We start from the raw sequence: 13,863 nt of genomic DNA, 5'->3' as shown, positions 1-13,863 counted from the left end.
AGTGCACAATGATTATAGAGGCTCTCATCTCTCATTTCCCCTCCCGTGCGTTCACAGCAATCGTGGTTTAATTGGTGTGCCCCTCAGTTCCCCCCAGCATCTCTCCACTGTCTACTCACATAACTCTTTCTGTTACATTCCTTTTGTGTGGGCTGGAAGGGAGAAAAATGAGGCTACTTCAAGGAAAACAAGCAAGTTGGATATACAGACTGTGCATAAATGCTTCTTGTGTTTGTGCAGCTAACTGGTGATCCAATAACTCAATGATCACTGTAGCCGACACCAGTACCCACCTGCATCCCTCAACCGTTAGCTGACTTAGCCCTGGTTACAGATATTACACTCTAAACATTCTCTTCAAGCGAAGTATTGGCTCTTTCATGCATTGGACTTGTTGAGACATCATTATGTAGGTGAGGATGTATTTCAGCTTTAGTTCTGTGGGTCTGGGTTAGGCAGCAGTTTTAACCAGGAGCGCGGTCGTGCTGCGAGCCCACTGCTGTGTGCTCCATGCTGATAAGTCCTTTAGAAGGGATGCCTGTTTTCTTGCTGAAGTTTGGGTACATCCTGCTTTATCATCCACGTACAGAAGTCCCTTTTCTGATAACGCAGCAGTTTTAAATATACTGTTTGTTGAAATAAAGTGGGCTTTTTTTTTTTCCATGACATTGCTGGAAAAGATGATGTTCTTGCCGCCTTCCGTGTCTCAGGCTGGTTTTAACCACTGAGTCACTGCTACCACTGATTTTCCTGGGAGGTAGGTGAGGAGCATAACAATTTCCCACTTGAATTTGAGCCTGTCCTGGCTGCAGCTGTGGAAGCAGGATCAGATCCTGGCACAGTGGAGCTTGGGTGCCAGCCCATCCCTGGCCAGAGGACCACCAGGGTCTGGGCAGCCCTTGCCACCGGTGCCACTATGTAAAACATTTCCCATCCCATGAGCAACTGAAAGATCCTCTTGTTGAAATGTTTCATTGCTTTATGAAGAGCTCCATGCTTGAGTTTGCTCCGACATCTTCTGGCACAAATTCCAACTGACTCGTCCTCCTCAGTGAGGCTTTGTGTGCTGTGGTGGGCAAGTGGCCACACTGGGGCTGGTGACACCTTCATATGGAGAAAGCTGCATCTGGGTTCTTCTAGGACTGGGGTGCTGAGCCTGTGCCACCCCAGAAAGCTTACCTTTTCAAACTAAAAATAAGCTCTGTCTTTCCTTAGCAGGAAATGGTTGAGCTATGCATCACTGCAGGTCTAAAAGTGGAGTGATGTGCAAATGTCCTCCAGCATCTCTGCAGCCCCTGCCTGGGGTTGTGGGACTGTCCTTGCCATGCCCACCCCTCCTGGGGCTGGCGTGTGGGGTGATGGATGCTGCTGGCCCCTTTGGACCAAGGACGAGGTTAAGCTGAGCTGACATGCTAGCACAACCCCACTGACCCTGAATTGTGGCTCTGCCCTTTCCCTTGCTTATGTGCCTCCTCCACTCCCTTGTTCAGGCAGGCTGGCAGTGGAGAAGGGAGGGACCCTACCTTGGTACAAGGGCTTTAAGCATAGGCCTGATGCTACTACAGCCTTACAGATCTTTATCTGCCTGAAGCTAAGGTAGAGCTGAAAATTATGCATGGGTTTGTCTTAAATAGTGGTTCTTTTCCCCTCATTTTAAACAGTGCATTTTCTTTTCCTAAGTTATCAGATCGCCTAATTTTTTTTTCCTTTTATTTATGGGCTTTTTATTTAACCCAGATGTTTTCAGTTTAAAAAAAAATTAAATAAGTGCAGTTTGTGAAAGCAGGCTGGGCATGGGCAGAGGAGGCTGCCGTAGCAGGAGGGTGACAGCCTCATGGACTGCATGCCCCCCTCCGGCAGGGGAGAGGACATGGGCAGAAGGTGGTAGGTGCCAGGCTGGCAGCAGCTGTCTGTAATGAGCTTTGAGACCAGCCCCAGCCAAGTGCAGCCCGGCACACTGCTCTGAGCCCTGCTCTGCAGCACGGCCTATATTTGGTCTGAGATTACTCCCTGCTTGGCCTGGATTGGTCCCCATTCGGGCTCTGCAGGGTGGACTTTATTCCCCTGACTAACGTAAAAGCTTCTGTGCAGCGTGCTTCCCCTCCATGTTTTCATTCCTTGCTGCCTGCTCCAGCCTGCCTGAGCTGCTCTCGTTGCTCTCTGGTACCATCCTGAAGCATCTCAGCTGGGGCTCTGCAACATGCAGGACGTGCCCCTGGTACCAGGGACAGCCTATTCCCCAGCAACCATTAAGATGCAGTGTTCATCCCCATGTAGGAGCCAGTCCACAAGTGGAAAGAGGGATATATAAAAATATATATATATTTTTTTTCCTTTTCCTCCCTGCCTGCCTCATCTTCTGCTGAGTATTTTCTGGAAGGTAGTTAACAATGTGTTACTCCTGAGCACAAAAGGTGGCTGTTGGGAAGGAGCGTTGTCCCTCTGACAACTTGTGCATGGGCTGAGAAGGACAGCGTCACCGGGAGGGGGATGAGCCCCTGCTCTGAGCTTGCTGCCGCCGTGTTGCCATGGCTGTACTGGAATGGGGTGGCTTGTGCCAGCAGTCAGGGGACAAGCGTCACTTGGAACCGTGCTGCGAGATGCCCAGTTACCTTGGCGATGCTTCTGGAAAAATGCAGAGAGGAAACAGGATGGAAGGGAGACCTGCAGCAGAGGAATTTATTGGTGGGTGGGAGTGGTGGGGGAAAGCCCTCCCAATGCCCTCCCAGTTGCGTTTGGCCAGCACAAAGCTGCTGTGGCCAAAATGAGGTGGTGGCTATGGAGGCAGGTGTGGGGCTTGGTGGGACTTGGGTAAACCTGGTGGAACCACACTACATCTGATGTTTGCACATGTTAGAGGAGTGAGAAGTGACCTGGGATGACAGGAGGGGGTACTCTTTGGTTTGAGGATTTGTAGAAAGAGGTTGGAAAACATATCGTGAAGAGCAGTTCTCTTTATCAGAAACGGCCAGCTGCTTCCCTGGATGTTTCTCCAAACCTCCCAATCATCTGCCTTAGGCACAGCTTTCTTTTGCCTTAATCTCCTAGTGAATATTCAAAAATAGATGTATTTGTAACACTAGAAAAGCCTCTTTCAGAGTTGTTTCAGCACTGCAGAGAACAACCCTTAGGAAAGAAACTCAAAAATTAAACGGCAGCTGCTGCCATGTTTCCCCCGCTCCTTTCTCACCCAGTTTGTGGAAACCCAGTGCACCCAGTTCCCTTTCACATCTGTTTTTACCACTTCCCTGCCTGGTCCCAAGGCAGTAAAACGATGGGATGTCTGCACCAAGCCGAGATGCTGCATGCTAGAAACCGTCTGTGCTGCAGCTTCGCTCATGGTGCCCAAGCATCTGACTGAAGTGAGTTGGGGTATATTTGCGTCAGGGCAGATGTGTCCTCAGTGGTCTCTAAGCCTGTTCCAGCGCAGCTTCCCTGCCCTTCGCTGCAGATGGTACTACCAAAGGTGAGCTTGGGCTCACCAGGACTTGCCGTGACAGCCTGGAGAAGCTGTGTGTATAATGGAGAAACAGACAGAATGATAGAATTGCAGAATAGTTTTGGTTGGAAGGGACCATCAAAGCTCATCTGGTCCAGCTCTCCTGCCATGAGCAGGGACATCTTCACCCAGATCAGGTTGCTCAGAGCCCCATCCAGCCTGACCTGGGATGTCTCCAGGGATGAGGCATCCACCAGCTCTCTGGGTGACCTGTTGCAGTGTTTCACCACCATCAGTGTAAAAAATTTCCTCCTCGTGTCTGGCCTGACTCTCCCCTTCTTTAGTTTAAACCATTGCCCTATGTCCTGTTGTAACACGCCCTGATAAAAAGTCTGTCCCCATCTTTTTTATCTGCCCCTTTTAAATACGGAAAAGCCTCAATAAGGTCTCCCTGGAGCCTTCTCTTCTCCAGGGTGAGCAACCCCAACTCTCTCCGCAGCATTTCTAAATGTATGGGGTGGTCGGGGTTGCTGTGACCCTGGCACAGAGACGTGCCAAGCCCCAGCAGGTGTGCCGCAGCACACGTTCTGGTCTGGGTGGAGAGGTGCCTCATTCACATCAGGATTTAGATTAATTGACTTGTGGTGCTATTAATATGTTGAACCTTGCTTCTCAGCTGCTCACAAAGACCCAGTGTTTGACTTTTGGACACAGAAGTCATCTTGAACTGATGGGGGCTTTGTAATGAATGAAACCTCTGTGTCCATAACACGGTGGTGGGTATCCCTCTCCCATCCCCCAAGGAGTGCTGCTGGCTGATCCTCCTTTCCCTGTCAGAGCCATTCATCAGCCCATCTGCGTCTTCTTTCGTCACAGCTGTCAGCCCTCTGCTCACTGGAATACCATGGTGTTTTATACCTAAAATGACTCCAAATCCAGAGTATGGGTGTTTGCTGGAAGGGCCATTCAGCCAGCCAGCCACAGTCCAGGAGGTTTCTCCAGTGCATTGATGATAACTTCCTCATGCAGATGGTGGAGGGGCCGACCAGGAGAGGTGCACTGCTGGATCTCATCCTCACTAACAAAGAGGGTCTGGTTGAAGCAGTAAAGGTTGAGGGCTGCCTGGGTTGCAGTGACCACGAGATGGTGGAGTTCAGCATCTTGTGTGGCAGGAACAGAATAGCAAGTAGAATTGCAACCCTGGACTTTAGCAGGGCTAACTTTGACCTTTTCAAGCAATTGCTAGGGGAAATCCCATGGGCAAGACTGCTTGAAGGAAAAGGGGCCCAAGAGAGCTGGATTGCATTCAGAGATTGCTTCTTCCACGCGCAGGATCAGAGCATCCCCACACGTAGGAAGTTGAGGAAGGGAGCCAGGAGACCTGTGTGTTTGAATAGGGCTCTGTTGGGTATGCTCAAGCAGAAGAGGAGAGTTTACAGGTCATGGAAGCAGGGACTGGCCACTTGGGAGGAATATAAGGCTGCTGTTAGAGGATGTAGGAAGGCAGCTAGGATAGCCAAGGCCTCCTTAGAATTACAGCTGGCGAGAGGGGTCAAGGACAGCAAAAAGAACTTTTTCAAATACATAGCAGATAAAACTAATACCAGAGGCAGTGTAGGCCCACTGATGAATGGGGTGGGTGCCCTGGTGGCAGAAGATACAGAGAAGGCAGAATTACTGAATGCCTTCTTTGTCTCTGTCTACTCTGTTGGAGGCTGTCCTGGGGAGCCCTGTACTCCTGAGACCCCGGATGAAGCCAGGTCAATGGAGGAGTTTGCTTTAGTCGATGAGGACTGGGTTAGGGAGCAATTAAATAGTCTGGACATCCATAAATCCATGGGTCCAGATGGGATGCATCCACAGGTGCTGAGGGAGCTGGCTGAAGTCATTGCTGGACCGCTCTCCATCATCTTTTCCAAGTCTTGGGAAATGGGAGAGGTGCCCAAGGATTGGAGGAAAGCAAATGTCACTCCAGTCTTCAAAAAGGGCAAGAAGGAGGACCCGGGTAATTATAGACCGGTCAGCCTCACCTCTGTCCCTGGGAAAGTAATGGAACAGCTTATCCTTGGTGCCATCTCAAGGCATACCAAGGATAAGAGGGTCATTAGGGGCAGTCAGCATGGCTTTACCAAGGGTAAGTCATGCTTGACCAACCTCATAGCCTTTTATGAGAATGTAACAAGGTGGATGGATGATGGCAGAGCGGTGGATGTGGTCTGCCTTGACTTCAGTAAAGCCTTTGACACAGTCTCCCACAGCATCCTCACAGCTAAATTGAGGAGGTGTGGTCTAGACTATAGAGTAGTGAGGTGGGTTGCAAACTGGCTTAAAGAGAGAAGCCAGAGAGTGGTGGTCAATGGTGCGGCGTCCAGTTGGAGGCCAGTATCTAGTGGAGTGCCTCAGGGGTCAATACTGGGGCCAATATTATTCAATATATTCATTAATGATTTGGATGAGGGAGTTGAGTGTACTATCAGCAAGTTTGCTGATGACACCAAGCTGGGAGGAGTGACTGACACGCCAGAAGGCTGTGCTGCCATCCAGCGGGACCTGGACAGGCTGGAGAGTTGGGCAGGGAATAACCTGATGAAATTTAACAAGGGAAAGCGTAGATTCCTGCATCCGGGCAGGAACAACCCCAGGTTCCAGTATAGGCTGGGAAATTACATATTAGAGAGCACTGTAGGGGAAAGGGACTTGGGGGTCCTGGTGGACAGCAGGATGACCATGAGCCAGCACTGTGCCCTTGTGGCCAGGAAGGCCAATGGCATCCTCAGGTGTATTACAAGGTGGGTGGTCAGTAGATTGAGAGAGGTCCTCCTTCCCCTCTACTCCGCCCTGGTGAGACCCCATCTGGAATATTGTGTCCAGTTCTTGGCCCCTCAGCTCAAGAAGGACAGGGAACTGCTGGAGAGGGTCCAGCACAGGGCAACGAAGATGATTAAGGGAGTGGAGCATCTCCCTTTTGAGGAAAGGCTGAGGGAGCTGGGTCTCTTTAGTTTGGAGAAGAGGAGACTGAGGGGTGACCTTATTAATGTTTATAAATATATAAAGGGTGAGTGCCATGAGGATGGAGCCAGGCTCTTCTTGGTGGCAAACAATGATAGGACAAGGGGTAATGGGATCAAGCTGGAACACAAGAGGTTCTGCTTAAATTTGAAAAAAAACTTCTTCTCAGTGAGGGTGACAGAGCACTGGAACAGGCTGCCCAGGGAGGTTGTGGAGTCTCCTTCCCTGGAGACATTCAAAACCCGCCTGGACACATTCCTGTGTGACCTCACCTAGGCGTTCCTGCTCCAGCAGGGGGATTGGACTAGGTGATCTTTTGAGGTCCCTTCCAATCCCAAACATACTGTGATGCTGGGGTCACCTGTGGGCTGGCCTGGGTGGTCCCAGGGTTGTCCAGACCCTGGGGTGCTGGGACAACTCTGCATCCACTGGCTTCTAGGGGGATTGCATATCCTAAATTGGAGTGATGAGTGTGGGAGAAGGAGGAGGAGTGGAAAAGTATAAATAAAGTGTCTGGAAGGGGAAAACCCACCAAGAGAAGAAAATAGCAGTGCTGGTTTATTCTTTCCCCACACTCCCTCGTACCTCTCTGTTCGTATCGTCTTTTAGCTGTGCCGGTGGGTGTGCTCCAGCTTCTGCTTGTGTGTGTGCTTGTGTGCGACTGGCATCCCCAGCTGGGCAGGCACCGGGCAGAGGAGGGTCTGGGAGTGGGTTTTGGTTCTTCAGTGACACTTTCCAAATCATTGTGTCCTCACATAGTGCTGCCCTAGATCTGCTCATCTTGGTTAACAAACCAGAATGTCAGTGGCCAAAATGCACCAGGTGAAGCCAAGTAACACCAATGCTACTAACCTCAGGAATAGACCTGGAAAATCCTCTTTTGAACCCAAAAGTGACAGTCGGCTTGTTTTATGCTAAAGCTGATGTGTAAGAAGACCTAAGTTTTAGTAGCAAATAATTGCTGTTGCGTTTAAAACATACACTGAGTGTTTGAATTTCAAGCAGATGACAGTCAAATGGATCAGCGCTCAGTCATGGGCATCAGCCCAGTGTCTCCCTGTCCAGATGTTGGAGGTGTGGGCAGTGCTAGGCAAAGCTGTGCTGCCAGCAATGTCACACTTTTGCTCATCCTAACTTTTAGTGTGGAAAAGCTTGAACCACTCAAAACATTTGTCAGTGCAATGTTGATCTGTTTTTGTTGAATTTTTGCAGAAATCTGTAAGTATTGCTTATTAAATATATTTTTTTTTTTCTTTTTCTCCTAGGATCCTGCAGGAATTTTTGAACTGGTGGAGCTTGTTGGAAATGGTACCTATGGGCAGGTCTATAAGGTAAGGGCTTCACCTGAAGTGATCCTGTTTGCCTTGGCTACGTATTGAACATGGAGCATCCCAGCACATCATCTTGGCTACGTTTGGCCTGTTTCGGGCCTGACAAGAAGCTTTGCTGAACTCTTGCTTTTTGGTTTTGTGTGCAAGTACCGTGTAGCACACAGAACTCTGATAATAAGCAATTTGTATTAGTTCTAAAACTGTCACTAAAAATAAATCTTTTTTTTTTTCTTCCTCTCCCCCTGGTTGCTTTTTATTGATTATATGATGAGGAGGGAGTGAAAAGTCTGCACTTTAATAGATAAATCTCGATCTCTTGTAAGAGCTGAGTTTATGGCTGCAATAGACTGCCAAATGAGTTTGCTACAGTCTAGTGCTCTGCTCACAAGCTGCTGTCCTGTCCATGGGCAGAAACCTGCCGCAGGAGAAAAAACACAGCAGTCAGTAACCTTGCTTTAAATTTCTGTAAACACCTGGAAGCAGCTCTCCAGATGAGAATAGCGAGAAGGCTGTGAAGAGCAGAATTTTAAACCCATTAACTTCTTTACAGAAATGTTTAAAATGTCCAACCTCTGCTGAATTACATCACCTTTTCCAAACACCTCTTAGTTCAGGGGATTTACAGAATTTGTTGTCTTGATGAGCATTTTTCTGGGTGATTCTTGTGGGCTGGGCAGTGATTGAATAATTTCAAAATGTAGGTTTATCTGTGCTTAATATATTGGTGAGGAGATGTTTCTCGACATGACTGCATGAGGAATTTGCCAAATATTTCAGGTCTGCTGGGAGATAATAGCTCCCCTGGGCCCCATTCTCCAAAAACTTCTGTATGTGTGGGCATAAGTTCTGTATGTATATGTACTCGTGTGTGTGCATGTGCACTCAGATCCTCTTTACCTGCCATACCTATATTCTGTTTTGACTGTAGAAAATAATATATTCATGTGCTGTTGCTTGGAAGGCATAGCTCTTGTCTGTCATGTGAGCTGCCCCTGATGAACCAAAAAACAAGGGTACTTAAATAGCTACCTGTCAGGAAGTATTTGTTCTGAATTCTGGTTTCCCCGTCCTCCCACTGCTGCAGGTTAATCCCATTGATACGAGGATGTGGGGACTGAAGTGAACCAAAGGTGAACTGAAACTTCCGGAGTTTCAAATGTGTGAATTTTTGAACAGGAATAAGAGACAAAAACAAAGAAAAAAAAATAATAAAAAACAGACCGCACCAAAACTGTTCTTATCAAGGTTATATCCCGTGGACCCTTCCCCTCTGTTGTTGGTTTTTTTTTCCACCATGCACTCCCCACCATGGGAGCTCCCTTCTGAACTGTTTTTCTTCTCAGCTGCTAGAATAATGGTAGAGGATGACCTAATTTTAACTGGTGCATATTTCTAACAATCAGTGGAAACTATGTGCCTTTAACGGCCTTTTGAAAGCATCATGTTTTTGTGGAGAGCAGAGAAGGGAAATCTGCTGGTACCGGCGCTGCTGACTGGGTTTCCTCTTGCTGTGTTTGATTCTTTTGGTGCATCTGTGTGTTACCTCGAAGCAGGGAAAAAAATGTCCAAGTGTAGGCTTTCTGGGAGGTGAACACTTCTATGTTCCCTTTTTCTCCATGGTACAGGAAAAAAAAATCCTCCTCTTAACTGTTTTTTAACTTGCTGGTGTAATTGAGCTGTCCTCGGTGTGATTCACTCGATGCCAGTGCCAGACAGGATGGTGATGGGGGAACGCTGCTGTCTAAACCAAATTAGTAAGTATTAAGGCATGAGTTCAGACGTAGACTGACTTCAGAGCTCATTTAAACTGAAGCCTTGGAGTAGCACCCACTCTATAAACAGAAGGAGACTTTGATATAAAGCATACATAACTGTTTATGGTGTCCCGCCCTAAAACCTAGCGTGGAAACAAGATCTCTGCGATTCATTTTCTCCAGATACCACCGCTGTATTTATCTCTTGCAGCAAAACAAATGGATCAACTTTCATGACTCACAGACCTTCTGGCTCCTTCCAAAACAGCCTTAGAAGTGGTCCATACCTAGGAGCAGTGTCCTCTGTAATTAGACTCTCATTCCAGCGCCATTCCAAACCCATCTCAGTTGGGAAGAGGCAGAAGTGGGATGCGTATTCCAGGCAGGGGAGAGCATCTTACGTCTGTGTGCTGCAAGGCTGCTGAAACAGGACTGCAGCCCTGATGTCTCCCCCAGAAAACCTAACTTAGCAGCAAGTTCTAACACTGCCATGCTTGTGGGGAAGACTACAGGTGCCCTGGTGGTCACCAGCTGGCCTGCCCAGGACCTGGAGGGACATGTGCAAGGTGCAAGCCTCCCATTGATCCCATGGGATGCAGCGCATGATTATGTTGCTTTGGTGACTGAATATCACAGCCTGACAGCCTGGGGAGCCAGAGGAATGTCTGGTAGCAGCACAGTGACAGGGGCCATCAGAGAGCTGTGGTTCATGGAGCCAACCTCAGGATCCACTGTGGTGGAGAGGTGTGGGAGCTGCTGCCACAGCACATGCCTTGTCTTTCGTCATACGAGAAAAAAACATACTGGATAAGTCTGGTGCACATTAAGAGCTCCCAAAGGGAGGGCACCCCTCTGCTGAAGCGTGGGCTCTGGGATGAAAAATTTCTTTACGGAAAAGGTTGTCAGGCATTGGAACAGGCTGCCCAGGGAAGTGGTTGAGTCACCATCCCTGGAAATGTTTAAAAGACACATAGATGATGTTCTTAGGGACATGGTTTAGTGCCAGCATGAGATTAATGGTTGGACTTGATGATCTTGAGGGTCTCTTCCAACCAAAATGATTCTATAATTCTGTGAAGCTTGCTGCACAAGTTGCCTTGATCCTGCTTTCTGGGTCATGATTTGAAGATCCCTTTCAGGTGGTACACAGTGGTGTTGCAAATCAAAGCTTTGTTCTCTTGAGGTTTGTGCTCTAGAGGCAAAGGTAACTTGTTTGGATTGATCTCTGTATTTTCATGTAAAGGCCTTTCTTTGCTCAGGACTGCAGGTTAAGACATCGCTGTGGTGCTTCCCAGCTCTGGCCATGCCCCAGGGACACCTGAACGCTGCTGGAGCCCTCGGCAGTGACCTGCTCTGCTTGCTTTCCTCTAATCCCAACCACAAGCTCTTCCACTTGGATAATTGCAGAGAGAAGTAACTTTCCTTGTTCGCTGCTTAACATTGTCTGTGAATAGCTTGATTTTTATTTTAATGAGGGACCGTACTGGTGATGGTTTATCTCTCTAATTGAATCATAAGCTTTTCTTTATTTTCTAATAATCCCGCATCTAGTGTTACAGATTGTAAACTCTTTTTGATAAAAGACTGAGAGCTTGCTAGCTCCTGTGCCAGACATTGTTGCGTTAGGGGTTTTTTGTGTCCTTGGATTTTTTTTTTTTTTTAATTTAATGTGTTTAAAGAAATGGCTAACGGGGATACAGTGAGTTGGGCTTGAAGAACTGAGCCATTGCCTCAGTGTTTTTTAGCAGGTAGCTGATGGTTGAAAGCAAAACTGTAAACATAAAAATCCTTAAGACCCTTTAGAGCATTATCTAAAGCATGAGGAAATGCTGCTTTTATGTTCCAGCACATTATTATTACTGCTTATCTCTACTTTGCGTTAGAGAGCAAGCAGAAAGTTCTTAAAACACAGTGTGCACTGTGTCTGTCTGGATAAATCACAGCATCAGGGCCACAACTGCTGGTGTGTCGAACACCAATAAATATGTGGGCTGAAAGTAAAAGTGACACTAGGTTATTCAGAAATACTTTTCCAGCAGATCCTTACAAAGCTGGGGGAAGACATGCAGTGGGCTGTTTGTTGTGCCCTGGATAAGTTAAAAAAAACAAAGTGGTGCCTTGGTGTTTTCAGACCTTTTTTAGCTGCAGGTGTTCGCATGCTGACCTGTGCACAGCATCACCAAAGCAGGATTTTGATGTGAGCCTCTGCAATAGGTCAGTAAATAGGTCAGATGGTAACCTTTGCCTCTCTCGTCTTGTGTAGTTTTATGACACTGAACAGGAAGATAAATTATGTTGAGATTACATACTCACATGTTTCTTCACAACTATACCAGGAGGTCAGCGGTCATTAATGCCAAGTACTGCTTTGCTTCGTGCCCTGGGGGTGCAGCTCTCCACTTACAGCTCTAGCAAGGCTTTATTTTACAGGGTACAAGATACAGTACTCGGGGCTAACTCCCTAACTGCACAATAACTATTGATTGTTTAATTAGCTGGTAAATGCCATATAATCGCTAAGCCATTATGCAGCATTATTCTGAGCTCTAATTTAGAGCATGTGGGATCTGCAAGCTGCAAGTCTCACAGCTCTGGCTCCCCGGGGAGCTCCTCCACTGTCCACACGGGATGGGGCAAGCAGGGGTCACGCCCCCAGGACCCACCCTGGGGTGCCACCAGCCACCTCCAGGCTGTCCCTGTCCCTTGCCAGGCATTTGAAGAGGACAGGATTTTTGCAAATGCTCGTTGTTGCACTGTGATGTGTGCATCTGGGGTACAGTATTTGGGGGGAAAAGGATGAAGAAATGCATCCCAGGGTCTTTTCACAGTAACACAGTATGTTTGGGATTGGAAGGGACCTCAAAAGATCATCTAGTCCAATCCCCCTGCTGGAGCAGGGTTTGTCAGGGTTTGTTTATTTATTACATAGCTGGCATTTGCCCAAAGCTAGGACTGATCCACCTGGAAGCAGACCCCCAAGTCTGACCCAGTAGATGAAGATGTTGAGGTGTGTGGGTATCAGAAAGTGAATAAAGTACTTGAAATCCAAGGTTGCCTGTTGCTGGAGGACTGGGAGCAGCAGGGCTGCTGGGATGCTTTGGTCCCCTAGTTAACTGCTGGGAATGTCCCAGGCACAAGGCTGTTCTTGGTAACATTGTCCTGGAGTTTGTAGATGCTGAATGAGGGGGGATAACGCATGTCCCGCCCTCTGGGTGCTGTTTGTGCCTCCCCTGCACAGCAGCATCCTTCCTTCTGGTACCCCTGGGCATCCCACTGCTGCAGAATATGCTAAGGAAACCCTTTTAAAAGATTATTGTAAACTTCTTTTACTTTTTTTTTTTTTTTTTTTTTTGGAGGGGAAGGTATGAGGAAGGAGAACTAATGTGCAGTCTGTGCCGTGTTTAGCCTGCCCAAGGTCTGGCTCAGCTGATCAAGTGCTGGGCCCTTGCATCAGTCCCGGTGAGAACAGAGACTCTGCAGGTTCCTGAATCATTATTAGCAGTTCAGATAATTAGCCTGAGTCAAGAATGACATTAATTGTTTTTAATAATCAGTTGTTTTATTGTCTCCCTTTCCAAAAGGCTGATGGTCAATAGCTTGATAATTAATCACCGTTGCTTTTAGCCGTGTGGAAGAATTTACCATGCTGCACACAATTAATAATTCCTGGGGATTGTTGCTGTAAAGAATTACTCTTAGTTTACATACATGGCTTTTATAGCTGAAGACTGACTGCTGTGCCTTGCTTGAGAGACTGGGCTGTGAACACAAGCAAACCACGCACGTTGCCTGTGGACTGGGTTGTGCTGCTGGCCACCACTTGTCCAAACACCCATCTTGCGGTGGTGGGTGCTGTGTGCTGGTCCTGAGCAAGACAAAGGCGCTTGATGCTCACTTTCATGGGCCACCAAAGGAATTAGGGCAAGGAAACTGGTGAAGGGTCTAGAGAACCAGTCTTATGAGGAACGGCTGAGGGAACTGGGGCTGTTCGGCCTGGAGAAAAGGAGGCTGAGGGGAGACCTTATCACTGTCTACAACTACCTGAAAGGAGGTTGTAGCATGGAGGGTGTTGGTCTCTTCCCCCAAGTAACAAGTGACTGGATGAAAGGAAGTGGCCTCAGGTTATGGCAAGGAGAATTTAGATTGGATATTGGGAAAAATTCTTCACAGAAAGGGTTGTCAGGCATTGGAACAGGCTGCCCAGGGAAGTGGTGGAGTCACCATCCCTGGAGGTGTTTAAAAGACATGTAGACGAGGTTCTCAGGAACATGGTTTAGTGCTAGAGTTAGGTTATGGTTGGACTCAATGATCCCAAGGGTCTCTTCCAACC

General features: G+C 47.8%; 1 protein-coding gene across 7 annotated transcripts in view; it reads left to right on the top strand.

Annotated features, from left to right (window-relative positions):
- TNIK (TRAF2 and NCK interacting kinase) overlaps positions 1–13,863 on the top strand; it is a 418,581-nt gene that overhangs the window by 279,650 nt on the left and 125,068 nt on the right. For 6 of the 7 annotated variants that reach the window (XM_065844459.2, XM_065844461.2, XM_065844457.2 and 3 more), the window contains exon 2: positions 7,714–7,779. The exons of the other annotated variant lie outside the window; for it this stretch is intronic. In XM_065844459.2, coding sequence (XP_065700531.1) covers positions 7,714–7,779 — 66 coding nt within the window. The remainder of the gene's footprint in view (positions 1–7,713; positions 7,780–13,863) is intronic. 7 annotated transcript variants of the gene reach the window in all.

This window comes from Patagioenas fasciata, chromosome 9 (assembly GCF_037038585.1).
Source record: "Patagioenas fasciata isolate bPatFas1 chromosome 9, bPatFas1.hap1, whole genome shotgun sequence".
Taxonomy (NCBI): domain Eukaryota; kingdom Metazoa; phylum Chordata; class Aves; order Columbiformes; family Columbidae; genus Patagioenas; species Patagioenas fasciata.
Note: the sequence above shows the minus strand (reverse complement) of the source record. Positions and strands in the feature narration are given on the sequence as shown.